Genomic DNA, 18,877 nt, shown 5'->3' on the forward strand with positions numbered 1-18,877 from the left:
TTACCTGTCAGTGATAACGAAACCAAGGAATCTTGGCAATCAATACGTGTACTAGTGTTATCAAGCGAGGGTGGTTCTGCTCTTCCATGGTACACAGCCACAGCCTGAACACTGCAACCTCTGAAGTGTTGCCCGTTTTCTTGCTGCTCTGAAGCATGGCCATCCATCATAAAATGAGCAAAGCCCCAAGCCCCCCATTCCTTTGCAGTGCCATAGGGAAGTGCCCTGGCAGATCCCAGGCTGATCACCTGCCTCATGTGACGCAGGGTGCGAGGTCCACTTGTAAAAGAACTGATTTTGCAATTGCTTTAAGGGAAACAAACAGGAACCGGGCAGTTGTTGCCACCACGCAGGGGAGCTGCTGAGGGCTCATCGCTGCCTGCTAAAGGCTTTTCCCTGTGTGGATGGCAGCCAAGGCTTCCCTACCGAGGCACGGCACAGATCTTGTAGGGCTGCGGGGCCACTGCGATGCCCAGCTGGAACTCGAGGCTGAGCGTGGTGTCCGGGGGTGCCTGGAAAGTGAATTTCTGGAGCAGAGACGTGAAGAAAAGGAAGAGCTCGGAGCGGGCCAGCACCTCACCCAGGCAGGAACGCTTCCCTGCGGAGACAGCCACCAATGGCATCATAGAATCATAGAATCATGGGTTGGAAGAGACATTCAAAGGTCATCTAGTCCAACCCACCTGTGTTGGCTGATGAAAAAGCTTCTGTGTCCATTGGGACCATAGTCCAGCTGTGTTACCTGCTTCCCAGGATGAGTTTTGCAGCCCAACTTGAGCACCCCAATAATGGTGCTGGTGTTAGGGCATGGGCTTCCTCCCTGGATTGCATAACTTTGTGAGGGCACGTGTGTGTAACTGACTATGCACTGTATCCTCCCCTGCTTGGATAAGCTCTGCTGACACGTATGGTCTGCATATGTCCATGCTGGGAGAAGTGGCTTATATGAGCTACACCAAAGAGAGCTATCAAAGAAGGTGTGTGATGCTGGGATGGAAAACAGGGATGATAAAAGCATTGTCTATGGGGAAGCTCTTGCTTGGAGTACCCTGTGGAGCCCTAGTGAACCCACATGGGAGGTGGAACACAGGACCATGCTCTTCCCTTTCTTAAGGTATTTCTGGGATCTCTGGCATTTTTATGGTCTTTTATTCATCCTCATCTCAGTGCATGTGAAGAGGGACAGGAAAGGGCTCAGTGTAGTCATGGTGCTTTGGGGTGGCCACATCAGCACTGCTTCTGTGGCACCACCTCCCAGTGTGCAGCCAGTGTCTGCTCTTTCCATTGCTATTTTCTTCCGTGTCTCTACTGTGCAGTTGGAAGCCCCATCCCACCGCCTCAGCACAGAAGCATCACAATCCAACAGATCTTACCTATAGAAAATGGTATAAAATGCTCGTTTTTGTAGAATTGACCATCCTTCAGGAAATGCCCAGGGTTAAAAGCGTCAGGGGTTTCCCACACGTTCTTGTCAAACAACACAGAGGTTAAACTCGTCGTCATAATAGTGCCCTAGGAGGAGAAAAACAAATTGCACTTTTCCTGTTGCTGACAGCAGGAGGGGCATTTTTATCTTCCAGTCTCCTCTCCATGAAGAACAACCACAGTCAAATCATGCTGCAATTACTTGTCCAACACCGCCCTGCATGGCCAATTTCCTACTTCTAACCTGTTCAGAGGTACAATGATTATATATCCTCAGTTTCCCCTCATCAGCTTCATTTTTATCCACTGTAGTGATGGGTCAAAGTTCTTGTAATAGCTCTGAGATGGAACCTGTGCCTCGATAGCGTGCATGGAGAGAGTGTCACCACACAGCGCAACACTGCTCCTGAGTGCTGGGACTTCAGCAATTCCCAGCTCCCCGGGCATGAATCCCTAGGCCATGTAGGGCAGAGCCACAGCATCTCTGCCCTGTCCAGAGTTCTCTCCTAGTGAACATCTGCTTTTGCCATCCAAGCAGTGTTGCTTACTGAAGTCTCAGCACTCAGGAGCAGGGTTACCTTTGGTATGAAGAAGCCGTCCACAAACGTGTCCTTTATCGTCATCCTTGGCACATTGAATGGGATGATGTTGCCTTTCCTCTGCACTTCGTGGATGACGGCGTTGGTGTAGGGCATGCTGTCTCTGTCTTGCAGGGCTGGCTGCCGTGCCTGCCCGATGACCGCGTCGATCTCAGCTTGCACACGGGCTGGTGGGAAAGAGCAGGGATCAGTCAAGGTACAAGGAGGTTGCTGTGAGGGTCCCCCAGGGACCAATCTGCTGCTGTTTGCACCTCTTTTAGGTGAGTGCAGGGAGGCTCCCAGTTTTTCCCCTCAAAAAAGAGAGTTTCTCATGAAGGTGTCAGCATAAATGCAAGGGAAAACACTGAGCTTTTGCTAATTGTACCTTGAATTTCTGGATATTTGGCCATAAAGAGCAGAGCCCAGCGGATGGTTGTGGAAGTGGTCTCGGTCCCAGCCAACAGCAGGTCCAGTGTGCAGGCCACGAGGTTTTCCTCTTGTAAGCTGCCGCTGGCATTGTTCTGCACAAAAAGGTGAGATGGGTTTATATTTACTTATATAGGGGAAGTTCAGGTAGAATACAAGGAAGAAGTTCTTCACTGTGAGGGTGGTGAGGCACTGGAATGGGTTGTGCAGGGAGGTTGTGAATGCTCCATCCCTGGCAGTGTTCAAGGCCAGGCTGGACAGAGCCTTGGGCAACATGGTCTAGTGTGAAGTGTCCCTGCCCATGGCAGGGGGGTTGGAACTGGATGATCTTACGGTCCTTTCTAGCCCAAACCCTTCTATGACTTCTCATCCCTCCTTATTTCTAAGCCCAATTGCAGAAGGGCTTACTCCACATTGCTGACCTTGGCCATCTCTGTCAGGTAGCTGTCAATGAAGTCCCGGCTCTCCGAGGGGTTCCAGTCCTCCTTGTGCTTGTCGATTTTCTCTTGCACAAAGCTTTTCATACACTTCCAGTTTTTAAAAATGGTTTGGTGGGATCCAGGCAAGTACTTTATTATAGATGGGAAAGAGTTGTACAGCTTTGGACACAAAAGGAGAAAGGCAAATTTAATAAAGGACTGACAAAAAACCCTTTCTGTTATCAAAACTTGAGGAGCCTTCAAGCTTAAAAGTTACTAGAGTTGGTGGAAATAGCTTGGCTCCAGAAGGGCTTTACAAGGGATTGGTGTGCCTATTACAGAGTGACTTGTGCATTACCCGGTGTTACAGCAGGCAGGTTGGCAGTTGATGGGCAGGATGTGGGGTGAAAGAGAGCAACATGAACATGCACAGCTTGAAAAGAAGGCAGGAGGAAATTACAGGCAAATCTAATCCCATGCAAAAGAATAAGGAATGGCAACAACATTTGGTGATGCAAATGATACAGGTTTAGAGGCTGACTCCAGAGAAGAAACTACGGCCCTGCAGAACTGCACGCCATCCATGCTGGTGGCAGGAGGGCTGTACCTGGCTCATGACAGACCCATGGAGAACAAATGTCTCGTTCAACAGCTCCAGCAGTTTTTGGAACTTCTCATCGTGGTAGTCAAACCGATCGCCAAAGATGACAGAGCAGATGACATTTGAAACAGCGTTAGTGACTTTATATTGAGGGTTGAAAGGATTCCCTGGAGAAGGAAAAGGGAATGATCGATTCACGTCCAGGCTTCACAGAAAAGAAGAAAACACAGCTGTCAGAGGTAAAATGTTCAATAAATATGAGTGAAATGAGTGGCTGTTGTGGCTTTAACCCCAGGACAGTGGAACCTTGATGGGCATCATCCTGTGTCACTGCTCTCCTGGCCTTGCCCTCTCCATGAGCTGGTCAAGCTCGGCTGGGTAACCAGAGTGGTCCCAGTTCAATCAGATAGTGAAGATGTTTGTTCAGCGTGCAAAGCAGAGCAGACGTCATTTGAATTCGTTGGGAATATTGGTGTTTACACACATGGGATTTTCCAGGGATCTCAGGAGAGCAGCAGGTTGAAGGTGGGCTTTGAATAACACTTGGGGTGTTACCTGGCTGTGTTCACCAGTCAGTTTGAAGGCAAAGCACCTGCAACAGGGAGCTGGCATGCTGGCAGGGTGCTAGCATCGCGTGCAAGGGAAGGTATGTTTCAGCATACAGTGAATCATAGATGATACCTGCCTTCAGCACAGCATATGAGGGCCACGGCACTCACCCTGTTCTTCCCCAAATGCTTCCACAAGGTATCGGCACTCCTCCTGGATGCGCTCTTCCAGGCCCCTCTTCCCGAAGCCAAAGTTTCGGAGCGTGGTCAAGGTGAATCTCCTCTGCTGCTTCCACAAGTGCCCGTTGGAGGAGATCAGTCCTGGCAGGAACACCCCACCATGAGCCAAAGCAAGGCAGATCCCTCCACCGTGGGGAAAAAGCTTCAGGGTTCTCCCTTATCTCAGCTGTCTTGGACCTCTGCAGGACCAGTGCTTTCACCTGAGGGATAACTCACCCAAGCTGCTGAAGATCTCCTTGTCAATAGGAATTTCGGGGCGATCCATGAAGTTTTCCGCTTGGTTTACAAGAACTTCCTTAATCATCCGCAGCCCACTTACACACACAAACGGTACATGTCCCATATACATGCTGAAGATGTCCCCGTATTTTTCATGAAGCTGGGAAGGGGTGGGAAATAAAGAAAAGGGGTTTCATTTGCAGTGGATGTGTCTGTTGGGACAGGGACAGCCCTGGCAGAGGACACGGGTGAGACTAAGGGAAGCTGGGAGTGGGAGGGGAGACGGGATGTTTGCACAAGTGTCTGCTTGCGTGCGTGTTGTCTCCTCTTATTTCCTCTTATCCCAAGTCACTGATCAGGTGTTGGTGTTAACTGGCCATAAATCAAGTGAAACTCGACAGGTTTGATTTTTCAGTCCTGTGTATTTCCCGCTTTTCTTTCACTCCCTTCCCAAACACTCTTCCAATCCCTGCTCAGACCTGTGGAGCTACTACTGCCGCGACTGCACCCATGGTATAGTGTCGTGCCCTTTGCCCAAAGGATCACTCTGCACTTGCCCCCCTCCTCATATGAAGGCAAACTTCATACACGTTGCTGCTGACTGAGGGCAAACCTCCTGCCTGCCCTGGGCTTTGCTTCTCTGAGTCCTCATGGTCTGTGGGGCTTTGGTTAACCCTTCCCCACACCACAAAGGTTGCATAGCTCCAGTCCTCCCCATTCCCTTCCCCAAGGTGCCCACGTCCTTTGTACCTTGTTCACCACGGCTTGGGGATTTCTGAAGTCCATCAGGTAGATGTGCCCCAGAAAGGGTAAGGAGAAGGGGCCGGGAGGGAAGTGCTTTGGCTTTCTGCGCTTCATGTAGTCGGCGACGAGGAGAAAGACAAATAAGAAGACGAAGATCACCTGGAAGGAGATGCTGTCCCACAGGAAGCGCAGCATGGTTGGATGGTGGGGTCAGGGCAGGTCGAGCTCAGGGGGCACCACTGAACCCCCAGGGACAGGGGGAGATGGTCAAGATGCTGGCACAGCTGTGGGAACACACACATGAGACAGCATGGAACAGCTTTCCCTGACCTGGCTTTGGAGGCTTCGTTCGGACTCCTGCTTTCCCAGGTTTCATTTGATCAACTCCCTTCTTGATTAAACTCAGGCATTTCCTCTGAGCTCATTAAAAACAAAAAATCACACACCAAAACACCCCAAAGCTCCCCCTTTCCCCTCTGGCCTCCCACCGCTGCATTACAAAACACCAGTGATCCACGTCCTTGTCTAAAGGACAGAAACAAGCTTTGCGGGGCCAGGATTAAGACCTTCTGGCAGCCTCCCCATGCCCATGGCTTGGTGCAAGCCCTGCTCTCCCCTTCCCATGGTGCTCTCACCGTGCTGTGTCCTGGTGTCAGCTTCCCGGTGCTGGGGAGGCTCCAGCCGCTCCGAGCACCTTGTGCTTCTGTTGTTTGCGGAAGCCCTGCCACTGGTAGGAACAGTGGCAGACCGAACCCTAGGGCAGCAGGGACACCCGAGATAAGGTTGCACAATCCTTTCACAAGCCACCATCTGACTCACGGGCTGGGGTTTCAGTGCGGCAGGGTGATGTGGGCTGAAAGCCAGCACCCATCCGGGATCTGCAGTGGTTTCTAAGCACTGTGACTGTCTGATCTCTGATAAGCAAATGCAAGCAGAACAACTTTCTCTGGCCATAAAGGTGGCCTACACTGAGCCCTCCAGCCACCCCTTCTCACCTGCCTCTGAGTCTATAGCCCGTGCTGGAGCTGCTGAAAGCCCAACAAAGCTAAGGCAGGAGCTGGGAAGCTAAAGCAGACGCTGTGGTCCTTTGGGTAAGCTGGTAACAGGCTGTGTTAATTTTCCCTTCTGAGAGTGGCTCTGGGACAGGTAGTCGATCTTGCACATACTCCACACTGAATTTTGATGTATGGGTGGTGTTTTATTGTGAAAGAAGCAGCGGTGTTTGTCAATTTAAAGCCATTCCCTTGTCCTGTCCCTACAGGCCCTTGTCCAAAGCCCCTCTCCAGGTTTCCTGTAGCCCCTTTAGGCACTGGAGCTGCTCTAAGGTCTCCCCTTAAGGAGCCTTCTCTTCTCCAGGCTGAATCAGCCCAACTCACTGTTTTATTGTGGAACTGAAAGGCAAACCCCCCGTTTTTTTCTCTTTTTACTTCTGGCTTTTAAGCACACTTAGGCTTGAAATGAGGCATGTGTTCCCCTTCCCTCACGTGAGATATTCCACTCAAAAGGGTAAAAACAAATCCATGTCTCCTGCCTTTATGTGATCATTACATTGAAAAATGGCAGGGAGGGAAGGGTGTTTTTTTTCCCAATAGATTTCAGAGAAAAAGAAGAAAAAGAACCCTTCAATCATTTACTCCCCCCATGAGTAGGGAAGGAAGCCCTAAAGTGACAGAGAAAAGCATTTTATAATGGGACGAGATCAACATTTATTTGCTAAGCCAGTGAAAGTAATACAAGCTGTAGTGTCAAACAAACCAAAGGTCAGACCTATGCCAGAGTGGAGAGAAACCAGCGCCTGGTCCTGACTGGCTTTGAAAACCTCACAGGTGAAAAAAGCCACCGATCTTTTCTGTTTTCTCTTTTAGACAGGAAAACCCCAGCCACCGGAGCCTGTAACTGCGAACCATCCATTCAAACTGCAGCAGGTCTAACCCTTAGATAGCGACCAGTCAGAAGGGCAGCAACTCATTGACAAACCCTCGAGTGCCCGGCGTGGTGAGGATGTGATGTGATGTGCAAAGGACTCTCCCATGCGGCGTAAATCCGCCACTGCACAGGTATTGCTTTGCAGCGCAGCAAAGGCGGTTATTGCCAGAGATGGAGGCTGGAGCCGGCGGAAACGGAACTGTATTTAATTCTCTTTTCCTGTGAACTATTCCGAATCCTACGTGGGTGCCCAGAGAAAAGTCACTTCTTATGAAAGGTGAGGAGGAAAGAGGAAAAAAGCAATCTTTGCTATGCCTATATTCCAAACAAAAGCACACAGGGAACTGCATTTCTAAGCCTTAATGCTTGGTCGCATAAATGGAAACAAAATCTCTTCGACTTGCCTTTTTAATTAACTAACTCGTGCTCATTTAATCAGCTTTTAATTAATTAAAAGCCGTGGACCCAACTGTGCCCATGGTTTTGCAGCTGGCAGACACCTTCCTGGAAGTTGCTAATGGCTGAAATTAAGTAATAAGGCTTTTAAATTCAAGCACTTTGTCAAACTGACAGAGGGAAGAGCCGCAAGGGTTGTCCTCATTGCAGTGTGCAGGATGTGTAGATGCACATCCCTGGAGACACTGGAGGCCAGGCTGGACGTGGTTCTGGGCAACCTGATGTAGCTGATGTCCTTGCTCATTGCAGGGGGGTTGGACTAGATGACCTTTGAAGATCCCTTCCAGCCTAAATTCTATGTGTCCCTCCTGTCCTGCCCACCGCCACCCACATATTAGTGTGCGCTTGATATCCGTGGCCCATCATTCCAGCCCCAAATCTATGGGGCTGATAGCGACACTTTGGGAAGCAGGGAGGGTCGGGGCAGCCCCAGGCTGGCCTCAATCACGCGGCAGTGCACAGATCTGGAAGGGCTTGGGGCAGCGTGTGAGGCTGAGTGTGAAGGCGAAGGTCAGCATGGCAGCCTCTGGCGCCTGGAAGGTGAACTTCTGCAGGAGGGCTGTGAAGAAGATGAAGAGCTCGGTCCTGGCGAGCTGCTCCCCGGGACAAGCCCGCTTACCTGGAAAAGGAGCCGGAATAACCCCCCACTGAGTCTCGAGCGAGCTCCAAGCACCTCTCGGGCGCCTCTCGCATGCGCTGCTTTGCGCAGGCTGCGGGAGCTTTTCTTCCTCGAAAGGTTAGGTGGCAATGTTCACCCACACATCCTTGCAGAAACCCTCCCCGCAAGTTTACTGCCGAGCTCGGAGAGACCGAGAGGGGGAACGCAGCGCAAGAAAACAACCTCCCCGCAGCTTGCGCAAGAGGAAAAAGCCTTGTTTTATCAGCCCGCAACACCAAATTGATTCCCCTCCCGCTCCGAGCAGGCAGTGTGAGCTGTGACTCGGGATTTTCACTGCGGGGATGGGCTGGAAGCTGGACAAGGAGCAGTGCCCCCTACTCTGGAGGAGGTGTCTTGAGGGGGTGGAAAAAGCATTGCAACAGGAAAAACCACCTCCCCATCCATCATCCTACCTGCAGAGAAGGGCAGAAAAGCCTCCCGCCTCCTGTACTGGCCGTTATCCAGGAAATGTTCAGGATTAAAGGTGTCTGGAGTCTCCCACACGTTTTTGTCGAACATTATCGAAGTCAGGCTGGTCATCACGGTGGTGCCCTGTGAGAGGTGGAGAAATCAGGCGATTACATGACAGAGAGCAGCCGACGTGTTGTCAGACTAGTTTATTATTAGCTCCATTCCACATACAATACCAACTACATCTTTTTTAAAGGCCAAAACGTGTTTTTTTCCTGAGCTGTGTAATTAAACGAGGGTGAAAGCCTACAGGATTGTTCACTTCTGTGCGCCTCTATGTGTCACCAGAGTGTTGATCCTTGCCTCGTGCTGCTGTAACTGGGGATGTTGATATAAACCAGCTTCAAATTGGTGACACCGTGTTCCCATTGGAATTTGGAACAATTTAACCAGCTAATTTTCAATCGATCTGCTTTCTTGTTCTTTTATTCTAAACCTCATCTGGTTAATCTCCACATCTTCCATCAGAAAAAGAGATATTCTAGTAAGTGTGGAGCAAAATGAACAGATTTATTACTTTTAATTTTCTTTGATGCAACCAGTCATATACACGGAAGAGAACAGTTATATCTAAATCTTATCTTTGCTTTCACAGTTACAGAACAGTGTGTACTCATCAATACCATTACCTGGCTTTTATCAAGTGATACTGTTAATAGATGATTTTTAGTACTCTGTGAAATTAACAAACATGAATTGCTTTCATGTGTCTTTTGGCCCTCTATTTTGATGACGTGTGGAGGGCATCTTTTGTAAAATTTAAGGCATAAACCTTTTACATTTGAAATCTATGACTATAGAATCATAGAATAGTTAGGGTTGGAAAGGACCTGAAAATCATCAAGTTCCAACCCCGCTGCCATGGGCAGGGACACCTCCATGCCAACACCACAATATCTCACAATTCTCCATAAGGATGTGTGACCCATAACAGCCATGCAGCATTCATCATGGGCTCACAGAATTAGGGCTGGAAAGGACCTCAAAGTTCATTCGTTCCAACCCCCTGCCAGGGCAGAGACACCTTCCACGAGGGCAGGTTGCTCTAAGCCCCTGTGTCCAGCCTGGCCTTGAGCACTGCCACAGCCATAGCTTCCTTGGGCAGCCTGTGCCAGCGCCTCACCACCCTCATGATAAAGAATTTCTTCCGAATATCTAACCTAAATCTCCCCTATTTAAGTTTGAACCTATTATGCCTTGTCCTGTCACTACAGTCCCAGGTGAAGGGTCCCTCTCCAGCATCCTTGTAGGCCCCCTTCCCATACTGGAAGCAGCTCTGAGGTCTGGATGCAGCTTCTCTTCTCCAGGCTGAACAGCCCCAGCTTTCTGAGCCTGTCTTCAGATAAGAGCTTGTATTTTCTATATAAGTGTGATATTTCCATAAGATCCTGTGGGTTGGCTCCCTTCCAGGTGAGATCTGGGAACTGAGCCATGAAGACCCTGCTGTGGTGGGATGAGGGGAAGGCTGGTGGCCTCCACGTACTTTGGGCAGGTGAAAGCCAGCCAGGGTGGTGTCACTGGTGGACATCCTGGGCACCCCCAGGGGTACCACGTTGCTCATCCTCAGGACCTCACTCAGCACCGCGCTGGTGTAGGGCATGTTCTCCTTGTCAGCCATCGTGGGTTGGCGGGATTGGCCGATCACCATGTCGATTTCAAGTTGCACTTTCTCTAAGGAAAGCAAAGCAATATCTGTGTTCTAAAGGTTTCCAATAAGAAGCCTGGGGCACAGGCACGTCCAGCATGTGGCAGAGCTGGAAATAACTCTGAGTTTCACTTATCTAGTTTTGGACCAAACGAAGGACCCATCCACAGCCCTACCCTGAATGTGGGGGTACGTGGCCATGTAGAGCAGAGCCCAGCGGATGGCGGTTGCCGTTGTCTCAGTCCCGGTTAAGAAGAGGTCCAGGGTGGAGCACAGCAGGTTTTCCTCATGGAAATATGAGCCGGTGTCACCCTTAGACTTGGGGAAAAAACATAACAATGAGAACTCTTATTAAGGAGAGGATGGTCTCAAAAACCCAACCTCAAACCACCTGTATGTAACTCAAATCCTGCTTCCAGTTTATTACCCACCAACCCTGCTGTGGTTGACCCATCTGGTAAGTCATCACCGTGCAGCTGTTTGCTCACTTCTCCCCTTCCCTTTCTCCCCCAGGGCAGGATGGGCAGGACAGTCGGAAGAATGTAAACCCCACGGATTGAGATAAGAACAATTTAATAACTAAAACAAAGTAAAATATACCACAAACACCAATAATAATAATAATGATAATAAAAGGAAACAAGAGAAGAAATGAAAGCTCAGAAAACACAAGTGATGCACAATTGTTCACCACCTGCTGACCAATACCCAGCTTGACCTGAGTAGCAATCAGTCCCTTCCTCTTAACTCCCCCCCATTTCTGTACTGGACATGAGGTGCTGTGGTATGGAACATCCCTTTGGCTAGTTTGGGTCAGTTGTCCTGTGTTTGCTTCCTCCCAGCTTCTTGTGCCCCTCCTCACTGGCAGAGCATGAGAGACAGAACAGTCCTTGATCAGAGTAAGCATTACTTAGCAACAACTAAAACATCGGTGTTATCAGCATTGTTCTCAGACTAAAGCCAAAACACAGCTACTAGAAAGAAAAATAACGTTACAGATTAACCCAGGACAAACCCAGACTTGGAGATTTCCACTCCTTATTTCCATTGAATTTCGAGCCCTACAGACTGCTCTGAAAGACACACTGGTTGCTGTACAGTGAGTCTTGAAAGCAGGTAGAGTTTTCAAATGTGAAGTTTCACAATAGCAAACACAGGCCTGTGAGCTCTCCTAGAAACACGAACACGTTCCCTGAGAGCCCTCCTACGCCGTGTGGCAGAATGAAAAATGGAAGAAGGCAAAGTGTAAATACTTCCAAATGAAAAAAAATCTGTGCTTTCAAAGTGATCAGTCTCCTGCTGTTGCTAAAAAGTTTGGCGTGGAAGAAGTAGGGAGGAGAAGGCAACACAGGAGGCAAGAGCTCCTCTGACAAAGCAGCCTTGAAGCTTCTCTGCTCATTTTATGGGTTAAGCTTTAAGTATTTTTGTCTTACCTTCTAAGCATTTCCCTCTTACCTTCTAAGTGTTTTCCTCTCACCTTTTCGATTTCCTTCAGGTAACAGTCAATATAATCTCTTGCCTCGGACTGGTCCAAATCCTCCTTGTGCTTTGCGATCACTCCTTTTACAAAGCACTCAAGTTTCTCCCAGTGCTTGAAGATTTTCCTAAAGGGTCCTGGCAGCCATCTCATGATGAAGGGGAAAGCATTGTACAGCTGGTGAGAAATCAAAGAGAACGAAAGAGTATTTCTTGGGTTAAAAAAGAGCAGGTATCATAGTTGGAATGATAGTACAATTTATTAGCTCTGCTTGCTACCAGAAAAACACCAGTTTTGCTACAAAGGTCAATTTAGTTACACAGATGCAAACAAATACAAACAAGATAAGAATCACCCCACTGTTTTCTGCTGATAAAGTTCTCTTGGGTGGCCAAAGTTGTCGCTTGATGTGAGGTGGCCGCTGGAGTCAGAAATCAGTGTGAATGCAGAAAAGCCCCTTAGTACTGGGGTCCACAAAGGGGCAGAGGTAAGACTTGACCTATGATGTGTGGCCATGCAGAAGCTATGTCCCCAAATCCACCTGTTTTGGTTGTAAACCTGGACTCTCAGGCAGTTTTGTCATGAATAAAAGTTATGTAAGAAATTGGTTGGGAAAGAGGTGGTGGAAAAGGTGGGAATCTTCACAGAGAGTGCTATTTATTGGCCCTTCTTTTTATAGAAACAGGTATTTTAAAGGTTTTCCCATTGTTTTTTGGTTATGTCAGGTATAAGATTGGTTTCACAATCCTGTAGTGTTTTATTTCCATGTGCCTCAATAATTTATCTTGGTTCATTAGTTTCCTGATGAGTTTTGGGTATAAACCCAGTCTAATGTGAAAAAATACTCATGGTCATTTCCCTTATAACATGACTTTTTTTTGTACAGGGAACAGCAGATTACGTCAGTGACTTAGAAACTCTGGTTTCTGAGAACTCACATGCAGCTGAAGCTAGAAAGGCATCCAATTGGCCTTACCTGGCCCCAGAAACTTCCGATGAGCAGAAGCGTTTCAGCCAGCGAGTGCAGCAATTCCTGGAAACGGTTGTCATGGTAGTCGAAGCGGTTCCCAAAAGTTATGGAACAGATGATGTTCGAAACAGCACTATTAATTTTATAATGAGGGTCAAATGGCTGGCCTGGAGCAAACGAAATGAAAGGCAGATTTATCTTTTTTCTTTAAAGTCTCAGGCAAAACCACATTCTCTACCAGATCAATGGTTGTGAAGATGCGATGAGACCTCATCCACTTCTCATCCATGGTATCCCCACCATCCCCACCACCTCCATCCTGCTGGAGGCTGGGCACTGTGAACCACGACATCATTTCTCCGAGGACATCCCCTCCTTTCTCCAGCCCAGGCTGCTGGCACACACTGATGTTAGGACAGGGCTGCTGAAGCAGGGTTTGAACTGTTTTCCAGGGAAAACAACCAGGAGCGTGCCATGCTACGGCTGCTGGGTTTGCCTGCTCTAATGTGTTTTCAGTGCCAATTTTAAACACCAGGAGAGAGTCCCTGGAAGCTTAATGCAAGGCAGGGAGCTCGTGAGTAGCCACACTGTAAAACAGCCATTACACTGTCCACCACAGAGAAATGAAGTGAGATGGAGGAGAGAGGGAAGAAGGAGAGGACTGTAAGTCTCTGCACCCACCTCTAAAATCCACCAATGGCTCACATGGCCCACCTACGTTGTGATGCATATCAGCTCCTATGAGAGCAAACTGTACTGTGATGTTTGTCACATCTCATTCTGTGGAAGAGCTATCATCTCCTAGGGCACATTTAGGCAGCCTGGAGAGCTACTTGCCATGATATGAGATTCTAGAATGAGTAAAGAATCCTGAGCTGCTGTGGGTATGCTGGGGAGCATCGCTTTGAAATGCAAGGCGCAGGACTGCTGATAGCCCCACTCTTCAAGAAAATAATTAAAGTGGGCTGGTGCTCAGATATTAGAGTGATGGACATGATCGCTATTTGTCATTACTAATGGAAGAAAGGCCCAAACCAGCAGCTTAATTAGTTTATTGATTAGGACTATAAAGGACTATAATCAATTGGCAACATGAAGTATTTGGCCTGTTCAGTGCAACAGCAATTAAAATGGAGCAAGTTCAGTATATAATTTCACAATTCCTATTTAGATCTTTCTTGTTTACTATATATAGCTCCATAGAATTAGCTAAACCCCATCTGCTTCTATTTAAAGCTGAAGTGCAACATCACCCATGTACCAACATACAAATTATTCTTACTAATATCGCTCTGGCAGTTCTTAAAAGCTGGGCCATAAAAGAGCAATGCACACGCTTCATCTGTGCATGATACAAAAGGAAAGCCTGACTAAACAAGTTTTAAAATACTTTGCAAAACCAAGGACAAGCAGAGGTTAACTGAGCTTCCAAGCATATGTGCCTGACAGCAGGACAGCTGCATTTATTCCTTCGCAGAACACAGGAAAGGCTTTCTTAGTCGTATAAACATGCAAGGTCTAATAGGTACCTAATATGTGTTTGCCTAATATTAATAAGGAGGAACTAAAATATTAGGCTTTGAGGTCTAAATAAGTGCTAAAAGGCACAGTCTGGAAATGTAAGATTTGAGCTGAGAAATGTTTTGCATGTTAGGAGCTGCATCGGAGTGAGAGTTTTACTATTCATTGTTCACTGAGCTGGAAGCTTTACCTTAGCATGGTGCTGTACCTTAACCACCTACCTTTCTCCTCCTCAATCGTCTCCACAAGGTACCGGCTCTCCTCTTGCACTTTCTCCTCAAAACTTACAGCAAGGCTTTTCAGTGTTGCTAGAGTAAACTTTCTCTGTTGCCTCCAAATATGCCCATTTGATGATATGAGCCCTGTAGGCAGTAAAACCAAGCAAACTAGTCTTGCTGTGGTTCATATAGAATCATAGAATGGTTTGGGTTGGAAAAGACCTTAAGAACATTCAGTTCCAGACCCCTGCCACGGGCAGGGACACCTTCCACTAGAGCAGGTTGCTCCAAACCCCGTTCAACCTGGCCTTGAACACTTCCAGGGATGAAGCATATGAATAAGAAGATTCAGAAATGGCCTTTCACCTTGAATAAGAACCCCAAACCAAAGCAAACAAACCCTCCCAGACATGGAAAAACTATAGCTTTCCCTGGGAATTAAAATTCAGGAGTAATTGGCTTATGCTAAAGATCTAGTTTTATGGATTTGCTTTAATCTGCTACTTTGTCACTTTGTGTGGGAAAAAAAAGTGTAAGCCAAAATACTATGAGTACTATCACGCTGTTGGCAGAGCTGCAAGCAGGAGCACCATACCCTGTCTCTGGAGCTATATGCAACTGATGGAGAAAAAGTAAAGGAGAAATTAAAACCAAGGGGAAAACTCTTCACGTGTATCGATCCCTGGGCAGCTTGCATTTGTTTCTCTTCTTTCATCAAGAGCTGACTTTGATCCCATCCTTGTCATTCTTAGAGAGATTAAAATGTGCACCTATGTGATTATGAGACTGAATTCAGTTACTGCCCTCCTCTGTGCAAGCTTTTATGGGTGCAGTTAGCAAGATTCTAGTTCAGCCTGGTTGTTTCACTCTAATTGTTACCGCTGCAAGTGGATGAAACATTTGTACCAAAATCCTAGCTTACCAAAGCCTCTGAATATTTCTTGGAGGAGTGGAATATTTGGCCGATCTGTAAATATTTCAGCCTGGTGGACAAAAGCTTCTCTCACCATCTGGTACCCGTTGACTACCACAAACGTCAGGCTTCCAAACTGCACGCTGAAGATGTTCCCATACCGAGCAGTAAGCTGAAAGAGAGATCATCAGCCTCTGAGAGCAAGAAGGGTGAGATTCGCAAAACTCACCTGGGCAAGACCTCAAGCACTAGCACCTAACTTTGAATTTAGCCCTGTTTGAAGCAAAGGGACTTATGAAAATCCCAAACCCAAGTTGTAGGTCCCATCCGGTCTAAACTATTCCATGAATCATAGAATCATAGAATAATTAGGGTTGGAAAGGACCTTAAGATCATCCAGTTGCAACCCCTCTGCCATGGGCAGGGACACCTCACACTAAACCATATCACCCAAGGCCTCGTCCAACCTGGTCTTGAACACTGCCAGGGATGGAGCATTCACAACCTCCCTGGGCAACCCATTCCAGTGCCTCACCACCCTCACAGGAAAGAATTTCCTCCTTATATCCAATCTGGAGATGGCATAAAAAGTGCTAGAGAGCTGTAGTGTGGGAGAGGTGGTTTGCTTATGTTTTTGTATACAAGGGTATGAGAGGTCACCATGCCCAGACTCTTGCTGCAGAGGGCAAGGCAAAACAAATGATCCCTCTCATCAACATTGTGTCTAAAACAGTGTGGTTTCTTGCTTCAGCTGTCCCATTTAGAAAAGTGGGTTCAACTGCTGATGGCTAGAAATCTACTTCTAATTTTAAGCCTGAATGAATTTATGGTCAAATTATAGCCATTTTCCTTGCATGGCCTTTGCTAGCAATAGCGTCTCCTCTGCAGCCTTCCACTCCCTGATGTATAAGAGCAAAAGGTGACCATATCATCTCTCAGGTCTCACTCTGCCACGGAGCTCAGGCCATTGTCTTTTTAGTATGAGTTACATGAAAAGAAGCCCACGGTCACCCTGAACTGCTGTGGGGACTCATGAAACCAGTCTGGGACCAAATGGGTGTCTCAGGCATTGTGTGAGATTATTTTTTTTAGTAATGATTGTGTGTATATGTGACAAAATATCCTGAGCAGGCTGCCTCAGCCTTCCCAAAGGGTCCCCTCCCAGGGAGACAACTGTGCTAGTGCCCTGTTAAATAGGCTGGTGTCGGCTTGCTAAGTAAAAGTCACTGGAAAGGATATTTGCAACCAGCAAGTCAGAACTTCACCTCCCACTCTTGCAGTCACCGCCTCTTTCTGCAACAGGAATGGTCAACTCAGGGTCTTAAAGGTTTCATTCAGATTTAATGGGGTGAATCGTTGGCCTCTGAGCAAGGACAATGACAAGACAATTTCCAGAGGTGATCTTTACAGTCCGAACAGTTCATTTCTCACTCAGCACTTGCCAACAATCCCCCAGACTGGCCCGGCCCCTCCAAACCCTTCCTGGGCTCCAGCAGAAAACAGTGATGGTCAGATGGGAAAAAAGAGGAGGAAGATGTAAGTCTTCCTCCATGATGTGTTTCTTTCCCATTGGACCTTCCTACTCCCATGGAAGAGGACATGATAATAAGAAATAAAATTAAGAAGGGTGCCTATCATATATGGCTACTACATAGCTAGTTCTTCAGAGGCTGCCCTTGCATCACAGGTTTAGTGACAAAAGTCACTGAAGAGGTAAAATACTGTTAGTAGGAGAAATGTTCATGGAACTCTTACCTTCAGCAGCACAAGATGGAGGGGCTGCCTAAGGTCCACAATGGTTCCAACAAGAGGAAAGAGCTGTGGCCCTGGAGGGAAATTCCTGGGTCGTCTCTTTTTCACAAGGTCAATAATCAAAAGAAAGGTGACCAGAACCACCAAAAGCATCCAAATATTCAGCTTTTCCAAGAGGGAAACCAAACCAGGCCAAAACTGAAGCTCCATCTTGGCTGATGAACTCCAGGAAGGTGTTTGGTGCTGGGGTTACTTTTGCTAGAACAGGAGTAAGAAAGGACTGGAAAGAAAGCAAAACAAGCTAAGATACTGATAACATACTGGGGACAGGACTTGCCATGGGCAAGCTGCTTTCTTATGTCCAGCTACTGCCAGATCACCTACTGAATAGCTACGTTTAAACACTGGGATCTCCGAAACCAACCCCAAAACCTCCAAACATTTGGCTGAACAAAAGCAATCCTGCAAACCTTTAGCTTTACATGTCTGTCAACAACTCCCTAATTTTCTTATGGAAGAATATTGCTCCCTTCTGCCCCTAACATGGAGCTCCTTTATACAGACACCTCGCTGGGATTATAGGCATTTACAAACAGTTGAGGTTAGGAGAAAGCAGCTTACTTGCCTAATTACATATGGTGGGCGTTGCATAATATAAAAACCAGTAAGGCATCTGAGGTGATGGGCACCATACAAGCCACTAAGGGGCTGATCCTGTTAAGTGCTAAACACCATCTGCAAAGGACTGGGTGCCTTCAGCATCCTTCAAAGCCTGGCTGGCTTTGCCAGAGCCATCAGAGGAAGTTCAGGCAAGGGAAGCACTGCGAGAGCCCAGGGCTCTGCCTAACCACTTAAATGAGAGTTAAAGGAGCTTAATTTCAAGAGTGAGAATGTAGGCTCATGCGCTTGCCAGCTAAAGAAGAGATGATTGGAATTTATGCATTTAAATCTCCTGGGTTTCCTGACAATCTCCTTTGAATAAAGCTATGTGTTGTCCCAGGGAAAGGCTGCAGTAGACCCACAGTGACCCCCCTGACCAAGAATTGACCTCACATCACTGGCCAACATTTTAGCTACAACTTGTTTCCACCCCTTTTAAGAGATCCACTGTGCAAACAGCCAAAATTTATACTGAAGCGAAACGGTCACTAATGATTTTTTAAATTATTTGCCTAGAAGTTACGATGAGAAGTTCAAAATAATGGTAAATTTTCATTGTCCTTAACGTTTTAGCAGAAAGCTTTTATTTTGCAGGGAAAAAAATATTATTTCTTAGGAAATAATAATTCTGAAATTATTTCAAGTGGAGTGTTTCACCACTTTCAAGAGCTTTGCTGTCCATGTCTTTCATTGCCTTGGTGACGGCAGTGCCAGCAGAAGCACACACAGGCTGTATGACAGACCTGCACCTTAGTTATTGCAGGAGTCCTTTTTAAGTGTAATACCTATGTGCAACCCAACACTTCCTGGTCTGCAATATTATTTACAAGTTTCTGGATGGTATTAGGCACCAAATGGGGGGCATTAATGGGAGAAACATCTCACATCAGTGGTCTATAAAGAGTATTTACATGTCACCATAGCACAGCTGTGAGCAGCAGTGGTTGGACATGCTTTGCTGTCCCCAAGCTGGTGCCCCCGTGCTGTTACAGTACATTTGCATCAACAAA

At 47.3% G+C, this 18,877-nt stretch overlaps 2 protein-coding genes across 3 annotated transcripts; both read right to left on the reverse strand.

Moving 5' to 3' along the window:
* Positions 1-269: 269 nt before the first annotated feature.
* Positions 270-5,859, reverse strand: LOC130599123 (cytochrome P450 2J2-like). 2 transcript variants are annotated; one of them, XM_057409363.1, is made up of 10 exons: positions 5,836-5,859; positions 5,207-5,484; positions 4,454-4,616; positions 4,169-4,318; positions 3,456-3,616; positions 2,852-3,028; positions 2,389-2,524; positions 2,004-2,191; positions 1,374-1,512; positions 270-598 (listed from the first exon to the last, which is right to left on the reverse strand). In XM_057409363.1, exons 2-10 carry the CDS (start codon positions 5,393-5,395, stop codon positions 423-425), a joined length of 1,479 nt encoding a protein of 492 aa, XP_057265346.1. In that variant the 5' UTR covers positions 5,396-5,484; positions 5,836-5,859; the 3' UTR covers positions 270-422. The 2 variants fall into 2 exon arrangements, with proteins under 2 accessions (XP_057265346.1, XP_057265344.1); XM_057409361.1 differs by lacking the exon at positions 5,836-5,859 and having other exon boundaries at positions 5,207-5,569.
* A 2,072-nt stretch (positions 5,860-7,931) lies between these two features.
* Positions 7,932-17,417, reverse strand: LOC130599124 (cytochrome P450 2J2-like). Its single transcript, XM_057409364.1, has 9 exons — positions 17,211-17,417; positions 15,465-15,627; positions 14,546-14,686; positions 12,810-12,970; positions 11,834-12,010; positions 10,533-10,674; positions 10,195-10,382; positions 8,654-8,792; positions 7,932-8,201 (listed from the first exon to the last, which is right to left on the reverse strand). Exons 1-9 carry the CDS (start codon positions 17,415-17,417, stop codon positions 8,023-8,025), a joined length of 1,497 nt encoding a protein of 498 aa, XP_057265347.1. The 3' UTR covers positions 7,932-8,022.
* Positions 17,418-18,877: the final 1,460 nt, after the last annotated feature.

The sequence above is a fragment of the Pezoporus wallicus genome, unplaced genomic scaffold, assembly GCF_028554395.1.
Source record: "Pezoporus wallicus isolate ANWC-B61680 ecotype Strahan unplaced genomic scaffold, APGP_CSIRO_Pwel_v1 contig_8108, whole genome shotgun sequence".
In the NCBI taxonomy this organism is placed as follows: domain Eukaryota; kingdom Metazoa; phylum Chordata; class Aves; order Psittaciformes; family Psittacidae; genus Pezoporus; species Pezoporus wallicus.